Source organism: Pteropus alecto, unplaced genomic scaffold (genome assembly GCF_000325575.1).
Source record: "Pteropus alecto unplaced genomic scaffold, ASM32557v1 scaffold88, whole genome shotgun sequence".
Classification (NCBI taxonomy): domain Eukaryota; kingdom Metazoa; phylum Chordata; class Mammalia; order Chiroptera; family Pteropodidae; genus Pteropus; species Pteropus alecto.
Genome location: NW_006494611.1, coordinates 18101941 through 18122999, shown reverse-complemented (window position 1 = coordinate 18122999; position 21059 = coordinate 18101941). Strand labels below are relative to the sequence as shown.

General features: G+C 34.2%; 2 protein-coding genes across 5 annotated transcripts in view; one reads left to right on the top strand and one right to left on the bottom strand.

The window, feature by feature from the left end:
* Window positions 1-2649, top strand: part of PAPSS2 (3'-phosphoadenosine 5'-phosphosulfate synthase 2) — a 63871-nt gene extending 61222 nt beyond the window's left edge. For both annotated transcript variants that reach the window (XM_015599934.2, XM_015599933.2), the window contains 2 exons: window positions 1-159; window positions 760-2649. The exon at window positions 1-159 is cut by the window's left edge and continues 1 nt beyond it. In XM_015599934.2, coding sequence (XP_015455420.1) covers window positions 1-159; window positions 760-901 — 301 coding nt within the window. In that variant the 3' untranslated portion in view covers window positions 902-2649. The remainder of the gene's footprint in view (window positions 160-759) is intronic.
* Window positions 1-21059, bottom strand: part of ATAD1 (ATPase family, AAA domain containing 1) — a 53782-nt gene that overhangs the window by 2457 nt on the left and 30266 nt on the right. For 2 of the 3 annotated variants that reach the window (XM_006925978.3, XM_006925979.3), the window contains exons 8-10: window positions 20005-20055; window positions 12388-12521; window positions 8837-11257 (exon numbers count right to left, since the gene is read on the bottom strand). In XM_006925978.3, the coding sequence (XP_006926040.1) occupies window positions 11137-11257; window positions 12388-12521; window positions 20005-20055 (306 nt within the window). In that variant the 3' untranslated portion in view covers window positions 8837-11136. Of the gene's footprint in view, window positions 1-8836; window positions 11258-12387; window positions 12522-20004; window positions 20056-21059 lie in introns of those variants that run through there. The other variant, XM_006925980.3, reaches the window with a different exon arrangement.

Sequence of the window (21059 nt, the reverse complement as noted above, 5' to 3'; positions counted from 1 at the left end):
AATGCCCCACCCTGAGACCAAGAAAGATCTGTATGAACCCACTCACGGGGGCAAGGTCTTGAGCATGGCCCCCGGCCTCACTTCCGTGGAAATCATTCCATTCCGAGTGGCTGCCTACAACAAAGCCAAAAAAGCCATGGACTTCTATGATCCAGAAAGGTAGGTTTTCAGAGGAAAATTCTTTAATCAACATCTGTACAACTGGAATGTTGAGGCAAATTTTGGCCCTTTGGAAAATTCTCCAGTGCATCCCCACATGCTCCTAATTGGAATGGGAGTCCCTTGAAGGCCAAGATCTGGTCTTACATATTTTGTGTTCCCTAAAGCTATAGCACAGCCGCTTGCATATAGAAGATGGTCCATAAAATATTTTTTTAACATATATTCCTTGAGCATGAACTGAGTGCCTAGCACATTAAGTGAAAGGAAGTCAACTCAGAAAAAGATTTTAATGAGTATTTACAGCTCACTCACCATGCTCAGAACTCACAGAAGTACAAGGAGCAAAGAAGTTACTTCCCATGAATAGATCAGGTACACAGTAAATACTGAATGGATAGCTGTCATTATTTCCCCTTCTTCTACAAGTTCCTTTACTGAACTGCAGATTTAGCAAAATGCCATTTTAGACGAGGCAGCATTTCACAGAAGGAAAAATGTGGTCTAAGAACCCATAACCTACTCCAGGTATTTTTAAGCTAGATATTACTGAATGAGGTGAGGCTCACAACAGAATTCTTTGTTGCTACCTTGTGACAGGCACAATGAGTTTGACTTCATCTCAGGAACTCGTATGAGGAAGCTGGCTCGAGAAGGAGAAAATCCCCCAGATGGCTTCATGGCCCCCAAAGCGTGGAAAGTCCTGACAGATTATTATAGGTCCCTGGAGAAGAACAACTAAACGCTCTTGGCTCCAGAGTTTCTTTCTAACTTTCTGACATGCTCTTTGATTCCTTTTCTATTTTTGTAATGAGATGCTTTGTATCCAAATTGTTTCTCAATGACTGATTTTAAGTGTTTTATAATGAGGTAAAAATTATGTCTAAAGTTTAAAGTCGACTTCAGTAAACACATAAAATAGTCAAACTGAAGACCAAATCTTAGCAGGTAAAAGCAATATTGTTATCATTTCAGAATGAAATTATCTGTATTCTCTGCTGCATCTAAGCAGGTAGGTCCCAGATTTCTTAAAGCTTTGACCATGTGTTTAGTTTACTTGCCAAAAAGTAAAGCATATTTTCCAGCCTAAGTCTTGCCAACCTGCACTCTCCCAATGTCACATACCAGTAGTAAAATTAATCAGAAGAGCAGTCTCTTCTATACAGCTGACCAAAAACAAAAAATCTCACCCTGAATGAGGTGAGGCTCACAACAAGAATCTTCCTAATATTTCACCTCATGCCTGTCTGTATACAGCCTTACTGCTCAATCTCTTATATGCTGAAGTATGACCTGACTGGAGAAACCAAATGTGTGAAAATGTGAATTTAATCTCAGAATTCTATCTATGCAACCTACATCTGCCACGAAAGTTATATTGTCTAATGAGAGAAGTCTTAATGCACTTCTGTGAATAATATAACTCCAGTTAAATGGCGACTTTTAAATAGCGTAGAGTGCTTTGATGAAAGATCTGCACCCAGGGCTCAAACAATCTGGCAATGTCATAGAAAGTTAATTTTTCTCCTCTTTGCTGTAGTCATTGTATCATATGAAGAGGCTGTGCCTACTGACTGCAGTAGCATCAACTGTAACTAAAAACCATTCACATCATCAGATTAACGAGCTGCTAGAACTGAAAAAGACCACAGAAAACATCAAATCCAACCCTTTCATCTGACAGGTGACCAAACTTAGATGATGCACAAGCACATGTTTTGTGAGCTGCTGAGCACTGTAACAAAAACACAAAATTGATATGTTTAGGAAGTACCAGTGGCACAGAACAAGCGCCCAGGCCACATGATTCCCAGTCTGGTGCTCTGCCTACACTGTACAACACAGGAGTGAGTCTGATTCTCCAAAATGCTTAACGAAGCTCCTTGAACAGAGGACACTACAAAGCAGCCTTCTTGGATGCTGAAAGATCCAAGAGTTTAGAGTTTTCTAAACTTAGCTGATTTTATTGCAGTTGAGAAAAATACTTTTTCCAAAGACTCATGCTGTTCTGAAAAATCCAACCTCTGATGGCTTTACTTCCTGAGAGGCAATCTTTTTGTACTTTATGCATAATTCTTTGTGCTAAGGGATATATGAAAAAACAGTACCTTTTGTACATAGGTCTCTCTGGAAGATGACTTAAGCTGGAAAGAAAACTGTGATTTTTAAAATATTCCGGGGTTTTTTTTTTTTTTAATGCTGATTTTAGCTAATGAAAAGTCCTTTTAAGAATAATACACAATGGCCACAGCAAACTATACTTGTCTTTAATAGTATAGTGCCTAGATTCATTTAATCAGAGATACTAATTTTTTTTAAAAACAGAATATTTATTAAAAACATGAGACAGGATGTAGTGCCTTAACCAATGTTTTGTGATTTTTTAATATATTTAAAACTACTCTTCTGCTCTAGTACCACACAGTGCAAATGACTATTTGTATGTACAACTGATGCTTGTTCTCGTTTTAATAAATTTCTCAAAATGAAGGCTGAGTCTTTTCTGTCTATAACACTGGGTGTGGGTTGACCACATGACTGTTGAGGGCTTTGTGACTCCATGTAATTGGAGAGAAACAGCAGCAACCCTTTTAGCCCATAATTAAGAGGCTGTTTGCTCATTTTAAAAACTGTCCTCTAGATATGAATGACACATGGTCTCAGCCAAGTAAGATAGTGATATTTTCAGAGGTGACTAGGTTCCTCAGGGACCTCTCCCCTGCATTCATTCACTATGTGAGGATCTGACCTTTTTTTTCTTTTTTTCTGACTCGCTCCCCTTTTCTTCAAGTGCTCCCAAGGAGTTTAACCAGCACGGTTGGAAGCAGTTGTGTGTATGGTTTTGTTTATTTTTCAACTCCCACACCTCTGCTAACCTCAGCGGTTGCTACTTTTACATGCAAAAAGGATACCTGTTTCCACCCATACTTTCAGTGACCTTCAAGCAGGCCTGCAGTTTGGGTTTTCCTGGAGTCCCTGCCTCCCTTCTGTCTTGAAGGCTTAATGAACATTTTTGCTACAGGTTCTCATTCCAAATAAAACTAGTGTGATAGCCAACTCAAAGCTACCACTTGTTGCCCCTCCCTCTTTCTCCCCAGATTCTTACTTGCCGGCCCTTAGTGACAATTAGTAGGGCAAATCAGGGCAGAAAATGTTTAAATACATGAAGATAGAAGTAGCGCTGAGGGAGTATGCCAGACTGTACAGGGCAGTGTGCAAATATCCTGGAAAGCCATACATAAATCATTCGGTCAGAAAATGGCGGACTTATAAATACATCAACACTTATATCAGGCTACAAGATTTCTTTCCAACCCATATTCCCTGCAAGAAATGAATCTTGGCTACTTGAGAACGGCAAATTCATTTTTGTTTTTTCCTCATCTTCCTCCTTTCTATTAGGTCTAGCACTGATCTTCATTTCCTGATAGGTAGGTAATCAGGAAATTAGATGGTCACCAGACCAATCAACTGTCCTTTATGTCGAAAGGTTTGATGAAACAATAGTGCAGCCTTTGCCTATGAGTTTTTGAATGATACAGATTTCTATTATTTAAGCATATCTCCATTACCAAAAATGCATAAATCGACAATTGGCTGTATAGATATTTCTTCCCCCAGTATGCATTTAATTCTTTGGTCAATATTAACTATTATGTATTGGGCCACTCATTATACACATTCACCAAATAATGAAAGTGATATATAAGCAATTTACTAATATACACTCTAAAGAACTACCAAATATTTTTGCTTATATTGTTATTATATTGAAATTATTAATAAAAATGAATGAGTCACTGGCTAGAGTTTGGACATTTTAGTTTGATACAGAAAAACCTAGACAAAATAAAAATGCTTTTCTACAGGGCTAGCAAAGAGTGGTGGATAGAAGGAAGTCCTGACAAACTGAAAAACAAGCTTTGCTAGGTGAGCCTCGGTAATTGTTCAATGGTTTATCTTTTGTAACCAAGATATCTTCCCCTACCCTCCCAAGCCTATTACTCTTTCCACAGACCTCCTAATTTGGATTATAGGGAAAGCCAGTCTCAGTTAGTAATAAATCTAAATTATAGAATGTTTTAAAAAGTAATAGTTTTATTATCTTCAAATACAGAAACAAAAAACTGATGGGCACAGCTCTTTTAATGTCATAATATGTATTTGTAATTGCTGGCATCATTAATATCACACTTTAATATCATACTTTATTTGGTAAAGTTCTTAAACACAACTGGTTTGTTTCAGAAGCTTAAACCTGCTCTGTACCTATTTTACTAAAACGTGAAATTCTTATAAACTATATTATAAAAAGGTACGAGTAAAGAAATATCTGGATTTCTATTTATTGTATAAGCCTGCTTTCCATAAATAGTTCAAAGGTAAAGTACAGCTCAGCACAGGTTGAAATAATAATGGACTATTTCATGTAAACAACTGCGACATTGACCTGGCAGTAGTGTATTCACCAAGAACCTACATTTATGGAAGAAATCAATCCCATCAACCACTACAGAGATGGTATCCCCCATCCTATTCTCAAATCATAAAAAGAATTACATAAAGTACCAGATCTTTGGATATTCAAGGTAAACAACTGAAGAAAATGCTATAGCTCTGAGAGCCAAGGAAATAACAAATCCATTTACCAAGGCTGACACCTATCAGTAGCTAAGGAATCCACCCAGTTTTAGAAGTTCTGATGATCAGGTCAGTACTGCTAAGGGCCCTACTTCTGTCTATCAACAGTGCCACTATTGTTAGTGTGCTGTTTAGTGACAAGCACATCTATTTCAGTATTTCCATTATTGTACAGATAAGGAAATGGGGACCCAGGATCAGAGATGACTTGCCTAAGGGCCTGATAACCTACAGCCATATTCACTTCCTAGCTTCCAAAACATTTTCATAAAATTCTTAAACTTACACTATGATTCATATTTACAGAAAAGGAAACTGGTGCCCACAGCAGAAAAGAGATTTTGCCCAAGGCAGCATTGTACACATGATCTCTCCCTCCTTCTCTGTGTGTGTATGTATGTATGTGTGTGTATTGAAACCTGTAAAGATGAAAATTAACTTTACATGACTTACAATAAATACCTGCACAATTTCTTCTGCAAGAATGTAGGCGGGTGAGAAAGATCTTCACTCCCATAGTAATAAGAAAAATCCAGACAAAATTAAAATAGTACTTTTCTATGAGGCTAGGAAAGAGCAATGGATGCAAGGAATTCTTCATGAGCTTCCTTCCAAGTCATAAGCCCTTCAGAGGTGAGCAGAGAACCTCTGTACTTTTTTGTTTTTATATCAGGGGTAGACTCCTGAGACTGGATGTAACACATGAAAGAGCAGGCCTGCCTAGACAGAGAGACTTTGCAGGGATGAGAATTCAGTCAACACTCAGACAGTAGTGACTGAAACTGGAAACACATTTAAAAACCATCTGCCAGGCCAGAAAATCTCCCTTCCCTAGATTTTGCAGAGAAAATGACAGAAGAGGGGCTGGAAGTCTCGTGCATTCTCATGGTGACTGGATGCCAGAATCCTTTCAGAATTGAATATAAAGAACCACAAACATATAAACTTGCAACACAAATATTTCCTCCTAGTTAATTACAGGGTTTGGCTAAGCGCAGTCGACTCCATTTTATTAAAGCAACAGCCCAGGGCCAGCCTAACTGGACTCTAGAAGAAAGGGGAATAATCAGCCTTTCACCCTAACTGCCTATCAAAGGAAAGGGCTTGCATTCCCTGGAAATAAAACCAAAACCAACGTTATGCTTCAATTTCCACTGTTTTTTTTTTTCTACCCACTACCTGGAACAAAATAAATTACAAGTTAAAAAGTGATCAACTAGCTAAAAAGGAGGGCATGTCAAGGAGTACTCCATCATCAAGAGCATATGAGACTGGACCAAGCAGTCCCTGAAGGTCTGTCCATACAAACTGTAATGTATGTTGCTCAAACGGCCAGCATGCCTACTTGAGTTATAGCTGGTCATTTTCATTATTTTGTTTGTCCAGCTACCTTCCCCACAATACTCAGTTTCCTGTGGATGAAATACAGCTCCCCTTTTGCATTTAGTCTTGATGAATCAGTAATTTGGACACTTGTTCTCAAACCATTTAAGCCAAAGGAGTTCCTGGAGGGTCATTCTCTCAAAGCTCCTGGACTGCCAGGGGGTAATTTCTGACCTGGGTTTGCACACTCACTTCTAGGATTTTGAATCTTGAATGGGATAATTTAAAGATAAACAACTGAAAGTTCATTTAATCCAGTGGAAGTATAAAAGCAAGAGACTTAAGCAATTCCTAATAAATTTCTGGAGCTTTCTGAGTTTCTATCCTAACTCCAATTCTCTAGCTTCCCTTTGATCTCATGAGCTTCCCATATCCTTCAAATTCTTCATTGCTTAAGTCAGCCAGAGTTGCTTGCTTGCAATAGAATCCTAACTGGTACTCTTTATGACACTATGGCCCAGTAGGCGATGCTCATCTCCCTCAGATGTTTGCAAAGGACTTTGTTTCACTGAACGATCTGTTATCACACCCTATTTGAGAATATCAATTATTCTTAGAATTTCTGGAAGCTAGCGTGTTCCACTGTGTTCTACTCTTAGCTCTGAGTTTTGCATGTCAGTAATTATCTCAATATGTTTGGCTCTAGTTTTAAAACTGAGCTGTCATGATTCATAAACCTGTGTCCTTGATGTCTACACCAGCATTAACATTCACTGAAGCTGTATTTCAAAGCACAAAAGGTTATATCTAACCTGTGTCCTTGATGTCTACACCAGCATTAACATTCACTGAAGCTGAATTTCAAAGCACAAAAGATTATAACTAAAAGTGTTCTCAAGTAGATTTATAACTGTTAATATTAGACAATCACAAAAATATACTCCCAGTTCAGTGTTTTAGTAAAGACCATTATGTGCTGTTAGTATTAATAGTGTCAAATTTACACCAGGGTTACTGAGGATATTTTGTTTTTATTCCCATTACTAACTGGTTTCTTTTAGGTTTGATCTCATTTACATCTGGCATCTGTGCTACACATCTTCTCAACATAATTTCATGAATATGATGTCTTAGAATTTTCCCCTATACATGTAAAGAGAGCTTTAACTTTTGAAATGATTAGGGAACTCTATCTTTGATGACTAAATGACAACAAAGTTAATAATGAAATCTAACAATTTCTGTCAGCTGAAATAAAATGGTCCTATGGCTTTATTTGAGGCTTCTAGTTGGTGCTGAGGTTTTAGTCATGCAGGATATATGCCTAGCATATCAGAAGTCTATTCAATATTCTGATATCAACCTTAAGAGAAGCTAAAAAGAGAATTCTAAAATACATATCATCCAATTTATTTTCTTTATCGAGAAGAAAGTTATAACATTTGTCCACAAACAACACAATTCCAGTTAAAAAATTCTTACCAATGAGGGATGATGCCATTTTTACTTGAGGTACACTCAAGGCTTGAGACAGCCTCACTAACACCAAACCTAGTAGTAGTTATAGCTACTAGTATTAGATTATTATGGTCCATATAGAATATTTATATTATCCCAATCCAGCTCTTGATAACATGGTGAATTCTGGGTCACTCTGGAGGTAGGGAGGTTGAGTAAGATAGAAAGGAGAGTCATAAAGGAGACACTGAATTGATTCAAATATTGAGGTACTATACTCTATTTAGAAAAAAGGTCTGGGAAAAGTTTGAGACACACCAGACTTATCAAAAGTCTTCCAACAATGAGGCTTTCAGAGAAACATCACACAGCTAATCATTTCAATCTCTATAGGGATCATGGAAATGGTTTAGGCATGGATAATGCTCAAAAATTGAGCCTGGTCACCAAATACGTACATCAGTGTGTAAAAGTAATAAAATTATGTGACAACTAACATTTGAGCAGTTTAATTGTGCCCGACACTGCTGAGTGTCCTACATGCACCTTTCATTACACAATCCTATAAAGTAGGTGTCACTGTCACTCCATTTTACAAATGAGAAACTGAAGCTCAAAGAAGTTAGGTAACTAGTCCAAAGACACAGTTAATTAATGGAGAGCCTGGATTTAAACTCAGGTCAGTCTAACTCTAGATCAGTCCTCTTAACTTCATTTTGATACCCAAAATGAAATATCTTAGAATCTAACTCCAACTACATGTGTCAAATGCATGCCTACATCAGAAGGATAGATTATGTAACACTAAACATTCTTTAAAAGCATAATGTTTCCTCAATTCCACTCCTAGGTATCTAACTGAAGAAAATAAAAAAAATAATTCAAAAAGTTATTTGCACCCCTATGTTCACTACAGCATTATTCACAAGAGCCAAGATATGGAAGCAACTTAGGTGTACACTGATAGATGAATAGATAAAGATTTGGCATATATACAATGGAATTTCACTCAGTCATAAGAAAGAATGACAACGTAGATGACCTAGAGGGTATTATGCTAAGTTGAAATAAGTCAAACAAGAGACAAAAGCCATACTATTTCACTTATATGTGCAATCTAAAAAAACAAAACAAATGAACAAACAAAACAGAAACAGATTCATAGATACAAAGAACAAAATGATGGATGGCTGGGGGTTGAGGCGGTGGGTGACAATGGAGAAGGTAAAGGAGAATAAGAGCTACAAAGTCTCAGTTATAAAATAAATAAGTTACAGGGATGTATTGTACAGCATAGAGAATACAGTCTATTGTAGTAACTTTTACAGTGACAGATGGTGATCAATCCATCAGATATATAAATGTTGAAAACTTATGTTGTATACCTGAAACTGAGAATATTGCATGTCGATATAATATAAATAGAAAGCAAGAAAGCAAGAAGAAAAGACCTTTCCCAACATTTATCACCTAGAGAAGATGAATATTCTCAGTCAGAAACTGTAAGCAAATAATGATAATAATAATAATAATAGTAATAACAACAATGTTTCCTCAATTACTTTAAGGTATTAAAGTACCTAGATGAGTCATTGTTGCTGGGATTAGTGTATTTCTCTAACTTCATTTGATGATGAAAACGATGATAAATTTAACTACTGTTATTAGATATTCTGAATTTAAGAGTAGATAAAAAGAAAGGACATGAGGGATACATATCACCCCTTACTTCTGATCAATATGTCATCAGATTAAAATTAAATGATTACTGAAATTCATACTAAAACAAAAATAATGATTAGATACTAATATGTATGCTGTAAAAGTGTGAAAGCTACACAGTAACTTAAAAACAGTTCAAGGGCAAGTTTTACAAATCAAAACCACCCCAGAAAATTTTACATAACTGAAAAACCACCAAGGCATAAGCAGAGAAAAATCAGTTAAGAGGGACCTCTTTATTACATATTTACAAAATAATAGAATAATATAATTATTAAAAATGAAGATGAAATTTTTTTGGTATCTTGTGTTTTGCATTCAATTTTTCAATCATCTTTGCAATTTTCAAAACTTGCTTTTTGTTATCCAAAGTTTTCTCCCACAATTTCTATCCCACTCACCATTCAAAGCACAATGGGACAAACTATTCAATAGGTTTTAACGAGACACTTAGTGTAAAGAAATGAATACAATAACTCATAAATAAAGATTGCGAATTTTCAAAGAAATACAATTAAAAACAAAAATGTATGAAGCATAATTTAATCTTTCTGATGATTCAGAAGGTGCCTCGAGATTGTATTGTGCCATTTCCCTTATGCTGTGTGTTTAAGTGCCTGTAACAGAATTCTGGTAGTGAAATTCTCGACCAAAAAAAATGTTTCACCTACATGTAGTGCATATAGCATTAAAATGACTACAAATACGATATGGGAATTTTGATGTGTATATTTTTACTATCTAGGGCACAATTTATAATACGCTAAGAAAACTTTTAAATTTTCAATTACAAAATGAATATTTTTAGCACATTTAGTAATAGCTACTTGTTTTAAACTATAATTTCATTTTTGATGACCAAATTATATTTGACCATAATTAAAGAACATATAACTTTAAAAAAACATTAAGAAACCATGGTTACAACAGAACTATGTTACATTAAATGAAGAAAGGAAGAATCACATACATATATTGAGTGGCACTGAGGTTTTTCAAAGCCATTCTTTTGAAAGGCTCTCAATCCACCTAACATATATCAATTTAAAAAATGTCTCTACTTGGTGTGCTTGCAGAAAGAGATGAAATCCGTGTCGATCATGCAACTGCCTGAAAATGCTGATCACTGAACAAGTATTTTTATTTGATAATCCTGACAACCATTATAATTGAGCCACATCTATGTATTCAGATGTGGCTAACTATTCAAATGCAGAGAAACACTCAACTTAAAAAAAAAGCTGCAATAAGTGACAAATGAAAATGGCTGAACCACTGTACCTTTTAGACACAACCTTCAATCTTAATTTCACTATATACTATTTGGTACTTTTTGATTCAGCAGTTGGGGTAAAAAAACGTTTCTGTATTCAAACATATCTACAGAATGTCAATATAAAATGTGTGAATATATACATTTAATACACACACACACACACACACGCACGCGCGCGCTCTCTCTCTCTCTCTCTCTCACATATCTAGAAACCAGCACTTAACAACATCCCTTTTTCTCACTAATGACTCAACGAATCATCTGTTACTTTTAAGACCAGCTTAGATGCTATAAGGCTGCAACATATGGCTAAAGAGGTCAAACACAGTCACCCGCACTCAGGCTGGATTAAACTGTTCCTCCTCATGATTTTTGACAAGTAGTAATACCGTTTATATAACAACTATATCTCAATAACTTAGAATTCAGAGTATAAAACCAGGGTCATTCAACTCCCTCACTGTTTAAAGAACACTCCTCCTTCCGTTCTATTTCCACTAATGATAACAGGGCACTCCGATCCAGGTCACACTCACCTGTACAAATGACCTTTACTCTTAATCTAAACAAACATGTGTTAAAACATTCTGAAATGCTGCGTCCTTTGATTTCTTCATCTTTTCAATTGCCCGTTGCAGGTCCTGTTGTTGCACAGGTCGAATTTCATCTTCATCATGGCTAAATTGCAAACAAAACCACCAAGTCAAATAACTTTACGATATATCTTCCTAAAATCTTACCATGATTAAAAAATAAAACCTCTTTCCCACCCAAGATCCAAAAGACAACCACAATTAAAAGCTTCATGTGAACTCTTTTCGGAATTATCTATGCATATACAAGTACTAGGAGATTTTTTAAAAGCACTGACTAAGAGGCAGGAAGCTAAAATGTCTGGCTATAAACATCATTGCTGTGGTAATTAAAATCAAATACTTCACACTAAGAATATAAGTACAGAATATTACCTAACGTGAAAATGTTGTATAAAGGTGTCAGTTTACCAAAACAGGAATAATTCCAATCAAGGAGTCAAACGTTATTCTCGTGAAAACTAGAATTAAAAGTAGGATTCCTACAAATTCATGTAAGTGTTTAGCTTCTGATGAACTCAAAATTCTCTGCTATTAATAGAAAACAACTAATCTAAGTCTCCCCCACTTCAATAATAAGAAAAACAAAATCCCACTATGTCCCTCAAGGGACATGGTTCATCAGGGCTCTTATTCCAGTTCACCTATATCTTTGCTGGAATAAAGTTGGTACGAAATTGTTTTCTCAAGCTCATTATATTTTGAAATTGGTTTCAAGTGTAGTATGCTACAGTGACAAGTGATTTGTTTTATAAATATAGTATTATTAACAAGCTAAAGTCTAATCCCAAGGCAGGCCCCTCATTTAGGTGTAAAATTTCTGGAAGACAGGGCACTTGTGTCCATATGAAATGAAACTTAAGAATTTAAGATGTAAAGCAATCCAGGAGTACTAGAAAACCCTATTTTCCTAGCAGATAGGAACAAACCTAAGTTTCTATAAGCTTTCTGTGACAGAGTCCAAGAATTTTCAGTAGAAATTTAACTTATATTTCTTCCTCTTCATACTAGACTCTCTTTAAGACCTCCCCACAAATGCATTTTCAGAATGAATTAGAAAAAAGGACAATAAATAAAGTTGAGGGGACTGTTAATTCCAATTTACCTTTTATTCCATAAGCAGAGTTGGAATTATAAAGCAAAATAAAAGAAACGAACCTAAAAGCTCTTACAAGGGTTTGATAAATATTAGAGATCAACTCTATAAACACTTACCTTTCTTCTGATGTAGAATTAACATATTCCCTGACACAGAGGAGGGCAGCATCTCGACACATCTCTTTTAGGTCACTTCCTGAAAACCCATCAGTTTCCTGGGCAACTTCTAGCAGATCCACATGCCTATCCACCTTAAACGAATATAAAACATGCTTAAAAAAACAAGTATAAAACATATTGCAAAGAATACATCCAAACACTCTTCTTATTATTAAAGAATGTTAAGCACATTTGGAACAGCATGGAAAGAGAATCACTAAAAAGTATTTTCAGTTTTTAGAATTTGTGAACCATAAAAGCTTAAAATTTGAAATCTGATTTCCATTAATTGCCATTATGGTGAAAATAGTGAAATAAGTCTCACTAGATATATCATGGAGTGACAGTGAAGAAGACAGTCAGTCAAACAACACTGGATTTACTTCAGTAGTTCTTAGGAAGGTTAACACTTTTCTATGATATATTCAACATGCTTGGCAAATAGTTGGTATCAAGTCCCAAGTCCATTACAAAACACATATCCCACTGAAATATTCTAACATTCATTTTAACTATAAGGCTTTGGTATTCTACTACCTCAACATTAATTCAGCTCCTTGTCTTGCTCCCCAATGTAAGCTTATACAGTCAAGCCAATTAAGTGATAGTACTGGGCACACAATAGACTTCGGATAATATAATCACACCAAAATTACATGTAGATTAAGAAGAGAAAATGAGCAAGAAAAAAACGTACTTATAATAATTATCATCTATGAAATGATTCTCATGTGTCATTCACTGTGCTAAACACTTTACATGTATTATTCTCATTTAATCCTGTCAGATAAGTATTCTCATTTTCATTTTCAGATAATAATGAGACCTGAAAATAAATGGCCCAAGATCATGCACCAGAGCCAGGAGTTGAACACCATGTATTAGATAGAGGTCTTCCTGGATTTCCCCCACATTTAGCTAACCATTTGTCTTAACATTTACTTTCCCACATTGATCTGAAATGCCACTTTTAAAGTTACTAAATTCCAGTTCATTTTTCTGAAAGACCCAGTATTTAAGTAAGAACAACAACTTTACACAAGGACAAGAGACATGGAAGTGAGAGGACATGAGGTCTATTGTCAGCTCTGCAACTGTGACTTCACATGACGGTGTTCTAATTCCTAAATGTGGGGGTTAAATAAACATTAATCACATATTCTTTGATAAAAAGAAAAGTGAACCCAGAAGGTAGGGTGTGAAGTAGAGATGATATGCAAAAAATAAATAAAAATAAAAAAGGTAAGCATATAGATAAATCTAAATATGCTTCAATATATAACGAGCAATAATAAAAATCTAATTTGGAGGTAGAAAAACCATGTAAAACTAAAATTCTAGACAACAAGAACATGTAATATGGAGGGGACATCTACGTTAAAGAAGTGTTAAGTCTTAAAATTATAGCACTGGAAATAGTGAAGACATATCATTAACTTGGACTTTAGGTACATATATGTTAAAAAATTTTAAGGGTATCACTAAAAGAGAATACGTAACTTCTAAACTAGTAGAGGAAAAGGGGAATAAAGGGATAAAGAATACAAGAGAAAAATAACAGTGTGGGAGGGTGCGGTTATGTGAAGAAAAAGCATCATACATGGAAATAACTAAAATAAGAAAGAATGAGAGACAAATTTGTGAGTAATCACCACAAATGCAAACAGAGTAAACTAGTCTGGTGAAAGACAAGATTAGACTGTATAAAAAAAAACCAAAATGTAGCTATTTGAGGTTTGTAAGAGTCACACCCTGCAGAAAAGGAAAATAAAACAGGATAGTGTTACATCTCAAAGGAAAAACACCAAAAGTTCAAAGTAAAAGATTGGAAAAGGATATCGAATGCAAATATTAACCAAAAGAGGGCTAATGTAGTTCTATTTATATCAGATCAATAGATTTTTTTACTCAAAATACACAATCTAGAATAGAAATCATTATATAATGATAAAAAATAATTCATCAGAAAAACATAACAATTCTCTACTAGTATACATTTAATAACATGACCTCAAAATATACATAGCAAAATTAACATAATTTCACTGAGAAATGGACAGGTCCACAATAATACTGGGAGATTTAAACATATGTCTCAAATACTAATGTATCAGACAATAAGGTCCTAGAGCTGGCTGCAGTTAGTACCTGTGATCGAATAATGTACACACATAAACCTGACACAACTGATTATAGTAATTTTGTATAATTTGGATATTAGTCCTTTGTTAGTTAAAAGGTTGTAAATGTTTTCCCAGCGGCTTGTTTTTTCACTTTGTTTATGTTACCTTACACTTCTGGAAATACTCAATTTAATCATAGTCAGACTTGTCTATTTCTCTTTCTCTTATAGTTTATACTTTTCTGTGTCTGAGGAACTTGTAAGTATACATGTGAAATCAGACACATGGAAGGATCTAATTTCCCTGTTTGTAACATTGAACAAGTAAAAATAACATACACCTACACATGTATTATGTATCTATCCATACCTTTCACTGGAACTGATACACATTACCAACTTCAGGACAGAAGGCTACCAGAGGTAGGTGATCAGAGGGGAATGCAAAGCAAAATATGATAAGATCACCTGTTAAATCTGGGTGGTAAAGATAAGGTTACTTGTGTGTATGTTTCAAATATTTCATAAATTTGAAAAACTCTTTAAAAGATCTTCAAATTATATGATGTTAAAAATTAGTCTTCTTCCCTAAAATGACACCTCCGCCCTATCCTTTGACCACTCCTTTGCTGGGCCACATTATGTTCACAAATCTTGTGCATGACAGGATAATAAAATCACAAAGATGAACAAAATAATTACGAGAAAAGAACGAAAAGGAGAAGATTATAGTCATTGGGAGAGCAAAATTAATTTATAGAGATAGCATACCATAATAGTTAAGTGAAAGACTCCATCACCACTTTGCTATGTGAGCCTGGCCAATTTATTATATAACTTTTCTGGGTTTCAGTTTCCTCAACTGTAAAACAGTACTAATGTGGACTCCTTATATGAATCGAGGATTAAATAAAACAATGTACAGTTGACTCTGGAACAACTTTTGGCACATAACAATTCTTGGCACATAGCAAATATTTTAAAAGAATCCCTTTTTTTAAGGTAATAGCTATGAGACATACCATGACATAATGAGAACTGTTTTCAATAGGCAACTATGAAGGCAATTCTTAAGATAAAAAAGGTTTTGGATAGTGAGAGCAATACTGGAATAAATTAACGAACTTCTAAAATAGCTTGGAAGAACAGCACTAATTTGTGTGCACTTATTATATCTACCATTGGGTATATAATTGCATGGTACTATAGCATTCTACATACATCATTTAATTTACATTCTCCAAATGATTCTATTAGCTTGTTGGCATTATCTCTGATTTCCAAGTGAGAAAAATGAGACACAGAGATGCTAAGCAATATCTGTCTGAGGTCACACAGCAAGGAATGGTCAAGCCAGAATGTGAGGCCCTCAGTCCATGCTTGTTAACTATTCCTTTGTATAAGGTAAAAATTTTATTCTAATTCTTTTTATACTTAAAACTTTAAGCCAAAACCACTACACTATCTTCTTTTAGATGAGTGAGTTGTGTTAAGGATCTATCAACAAAGAATGATGTTCAATAATTTTCTAATAACCATGTATAGTTCCAGGTGAGTACTTGACTAATCAGGGGGATCACTTCGTAAATTATATAAATGTCTAACCACTATGCTGTATGCCTGAAACTAATATAAAATAATACTGAATGTCAAGTCTAATTGAAAAATAAAAAGTTAAAAACTTATTGTGAAAGACCAAAAAACACTATCATTTCAAAACTGTCATTCTGTCTTCAGAGAAGAAAAACTCAGAAAATATAAAAGTCTGGTAGTCTACTTGTATCAAATACCCCAATTCTGCCCAGCAATGTATAAGCATGATGGTGCTCATGTTATTAAATAAATGTGTTACTGATTTGAGGCATCTTTTAACAAAATTACATTAATTTCTTTCATATTCTATTGAAGTCATAATATGCTTTCAACATATAAATACCAGCTAGTGGAAAATCAGATGTTCCTATGTCAGCAGTTATCCAGAGAGCATTCATATTTTGCATCATAAAACTGATTAGAAACTAATCCTTCGTGCTTTCATGAGTAAGAAACAGAATGCTAAATATTCCCTGCACTCGTAATGAATATAATTCTGAAAGAATTCTCAAAGATATTGCTGTTTAAGAAAAGCAGGATACTGAAATCAAAGTGAAAATTAGACACAATGAATAGTTTCTTAAGTTTAAAAGTGAAAACTTGATGGCCTGTTAGATACAATGAATAGTTTCTTAAGTTTAAATGTGAAAACTTTAAGAGCTTAAATCTCATTTACATTCATCATCTATACGTAAATCACGTACATCATCTATAACTACATTAGACCACATATATGTGGTTTGAAAAGGTTAACATTCAGCCATGTAACACCATCGTTCATTAAAAACTTTTAAATTAAATAACTGTATTAGTTAACGATGTCTCTACAAAATTGTCAGCAACTATCTTTTAATACCTGTTAAAATTTCTAGCTACATCATAGCCACCTTAATTCAAAAGAATTTACCATTTTATCCTCTTTGCTTTCTTCTCTGAACTATTCATTAATACTTATCCTTCTTAAAGGTTTAGCAATTGTTTTACCTAAACAGCAGTACAACTATACAATGTCTTTTTGAAAGCAGTTATTAAATATTCAATTAAAAGGTAAAATGTAATTTGTTGATTTCTCATTCATGTAGGATAGTAGGTCCTTATCTAGAATACATGGAAGGTTTTAGGAGGTTCCTTGGAATTGTTTTCTAAGGAATGACTTCATATCTTTTATCTCTTTATTTAAAGGGTTCTATGATCCCTGCAATGGTTAGTAATCAATGATCTAATCTCTAAAATTTGCTAGGTTCTTTAAACTTTTGCAAAGCAGCACAGATGCTATTTTGACATACTTTAAAGAAATAAATGAACAGAACACTACTGAAAGACACAAGGGAAGACGTGAACGACCAGGAAGACATACATGTTTTTGGTTAGAAAAGATTCAACATCAAAAAGATCTTAATTCTCTTGAATTACAATCCACCAAAAACTGCTGTTTGTTTTTTCTGGAATTAGACAAATTAATTCTAAAATTCATACAGAAAAATGAGCAAAAATAACCAGGAAACTTTGGGCTGGGGAACAATAAGGGGTGCCTAGCTGTACTTGCTATTAAAATTTATAAAGCCTCAATAATGAAAACATTGTGGTGTTGGTGCATAAAGACACAAAAGACCAATGACCTGAATTCAAAGTCCAGAAACACAGTCAATACATATGAGAATTTCAGATATGAGAAAGTTGGCATTTCTAATGAGGAAAAGATGGCCTAATCAATAAGTGGCTTAGGACAACAGAGTATTCACCTGGAAAACAAAAGCAAAGTTCGATTCACATCGCATATGATATATCCCAATAAATACAAAATACATAGCAAAGATTGAAATGTAAACACAAAACCATAAAGGATATCCAGATATTATGTATCTCCCAATCGAAGAATATAATTCTACCTAAGAAGTAGTCCTGTTTTCTCGACTGCCAACCTGAACCTGAATCTCATCCAGTCTGCTGGATGAGATTCAAAATTCAGAATATGGTAAAATCTGGACAAATCCACCTGATTTGTTTTTCAGCAAATAAATTGAAAGGGAAGGTGAAAGAAAGGAGAGACAAAGGAAGAATCTACAGTCTATGGATTAAAAGAGATTTTAAAACTATCAAGTAATCTCAAATTATGAACTTTATAGGAATCCCAAGTCAAACAAACACATAGTTAAAAAAAAGAGACTTTTTTTTCTTTTTTAAAACAAACTGGATATTCAATGATAATAATGAATTATGGTCAATTTTTTGTTAGGAGTAAGAAAAGGAATGAGGTTGAGTTAAAAAGAAAAATTCTGTCTTTTAGAGATAAAACTAAAACATTTACAGATAAGACAAGATGGGAAAACATGGGAGATGGAGAAGTAGGTATGTTATGTATGGAGCAGAATTAACCATGAGATTGATGGTGATGCAAAAAAGGAGGAAAACCATTGAAACACAAGTATTCCTCACTATGGGAATCTCTGGTTTCTTAGTTTAGATAGTAAGTTCAAATAGTGAGTTTAAGTATGAAGTTTAGGATAGGGAAGAATACCATGTTATTAAAATATATTTGATTACAGTTTTGGTGGAAAAAGTAGCAAGAGTTGGAAAATATGGAAAATTCTCTTATAATCATGGGAGTGGAAAGGCCCTCTTAATTTAGATTCAAATCCCAGAAGCCATAAAGAGATTAAACAAACAAACAAACAAAAAAACCAGTAAAATCAAAAGACAAACTGGGAAAAATATTTACAAATCGTGTAGACTAAAGACACATCTCCCTAATACATCTGAGTTCCTACACATCTATAAGAAAAAGAACACTGCAAAAGAAAAATGGGCAAAGAATATCAACAGGTATTTCACAGAAAAAAATTCAAGTGGCTCTTAAACATATAATGGTCATTTAATCTCTAAAGAATGTAAATTAAAACTATAATGAGATACCATTTTCTACCTATCATGTTGGCATAAAGTTCCATAACACTGTTGGCAAGGCTATAGGGAAAAAGGCACTCTAATATTGCTGGTATAAGAGTAAACTGAGCATGGACAATTTGGCAAAATTATAAATATCAGCAATTCCTCTTTTGGAAAATTCACTGTACTAACACTTCTGTACAAGTGTGAAATGACAAATGTACAAGGTTACTCAGTGCAGCATTAAATAACAGTAAAAGACCAAAATCAACCAGGATGTCCTTCAAAATGGCGCAAATTAAGCTATAGTATATCCATACAATGGAATCTTAACACAGTGCGAAGAAAAAAAGGGGACACAGAATAAGGAAACTAACTATATGCTAACACAGAAAGATTTCAAAGATAAGTGAAAAAAGCAATGCATAGGGGGTTTATTAACATGGTTTTGTAGGAAAGGGGAGAGAAATAACAGTATATTTTAATTTGCTTGTACAGGCATAATGCCATCTGAAACAATACAGACGAAACACAGGGGAGGGACTGAGGCTTTCTCCTGTAAACCATTTAATATATTGTAATTTTACGTGACTATATGACCTATTTGAAAAAAACTTAAACACAAAAATTATTGAAGATTTTGATTACCATACCTTTTAAATCTAAATTCCACACTTCAAAAATATTGAAGTTAAAAAACCCTTGCTTTTGTATAAAAATAAACATATATAATTGGGAAACAGTCTGAAAAACATCAGGGGATTTTAATCTGTAGATATGAAAACATGGCTTTTTTAAAAGACTGTCTTTAATTAGTTCAAGTATATCATAGTTATTGAGTTAGATGAGCAGGCAAGAGTTTTACAATAATTTACATCAAGTTCAAAGCTACATTATTCTCAGGTTCCATTTTCATTTCTAGAATGAATTAACGAATGTTAATAGGATGGGGAAAATTATAATTTTCTACTTACATTTTCATTTTTCAAGATGAGTTTCAGGATTGCTTCTCTTTGTTTTAGAGCCTAAAATCAGGATAATTTTCAATTACTATTTTTAAAAAAGTAAGGATCAACTAGTTTTCCTAGTATTTCTTCAATCCCTGTAAACTACCTTAAAATACCTATATGGAATAACAGAAACTCTGACAGAGGTCATGGAAACTACAGGCTAAAGCAAGGTCTAGATTCTAGCCTCCAGAGTAATCGTTCATGGTTGTCCTACTGAACTACATCTCATTCTGAATCCCCAGTGCCTAGCACAATGTCTGGGAGATAACATACCCTTAAATCTTTCTTGTGTGAATAGATGAATACCTATGACTTTCCTCTACCAATGTCTTTCCTCCACGGCTCTGCAAATCTCCTTTCCTTCATTTAGAAAATTCTGAAAACATCACTGCCATACAATTTTTACCAGTAATTAAAGAGATGGCAACAATATCTCTTTGGTTCCCCCATTTCAACATATAACTTCCATGTTCATTAATTTAATTATTGAATTTTTATTTAGTGCTGATAATATATTTGTTCACATGCTTATATTTCCCCACTCCGTGATGCTTCATATTATACCAGAGAATAGAAACTTTTACAAAATACCTTACATATAGTAAGTATAAATGCTTTTAAGAATTATTATGGCTGAACTCATTCCCATTCCCACAACCACTGAAAAAAATCGAGCTGGTTTTAATAAGCATCGAATCAAATGACCTAAAAAACAAAACCAAACCCTGCTGTTTCTGTTCAAGTGTGTAAAGTATGAAGGTTAATTTGGTATGTTCTGTGTTCACCAATAACTACTTTTGTTAATAAATATTTAACTTGGAGAGGAATTTGAAGGTAAAGTTAATCACATACTTTGATGTCATATAATTATGCAACAACAAAAAATTACCCTATAAAAAGTGTGTGTGTTCACAAAAAAATAGAATGAAAGGAAGGTTAGAAACCAGTTTCTACATAACAGCATACAAATTTATAACAAACTTGTTAACTGTTACAACTCATTTTGATAACTTACAAAA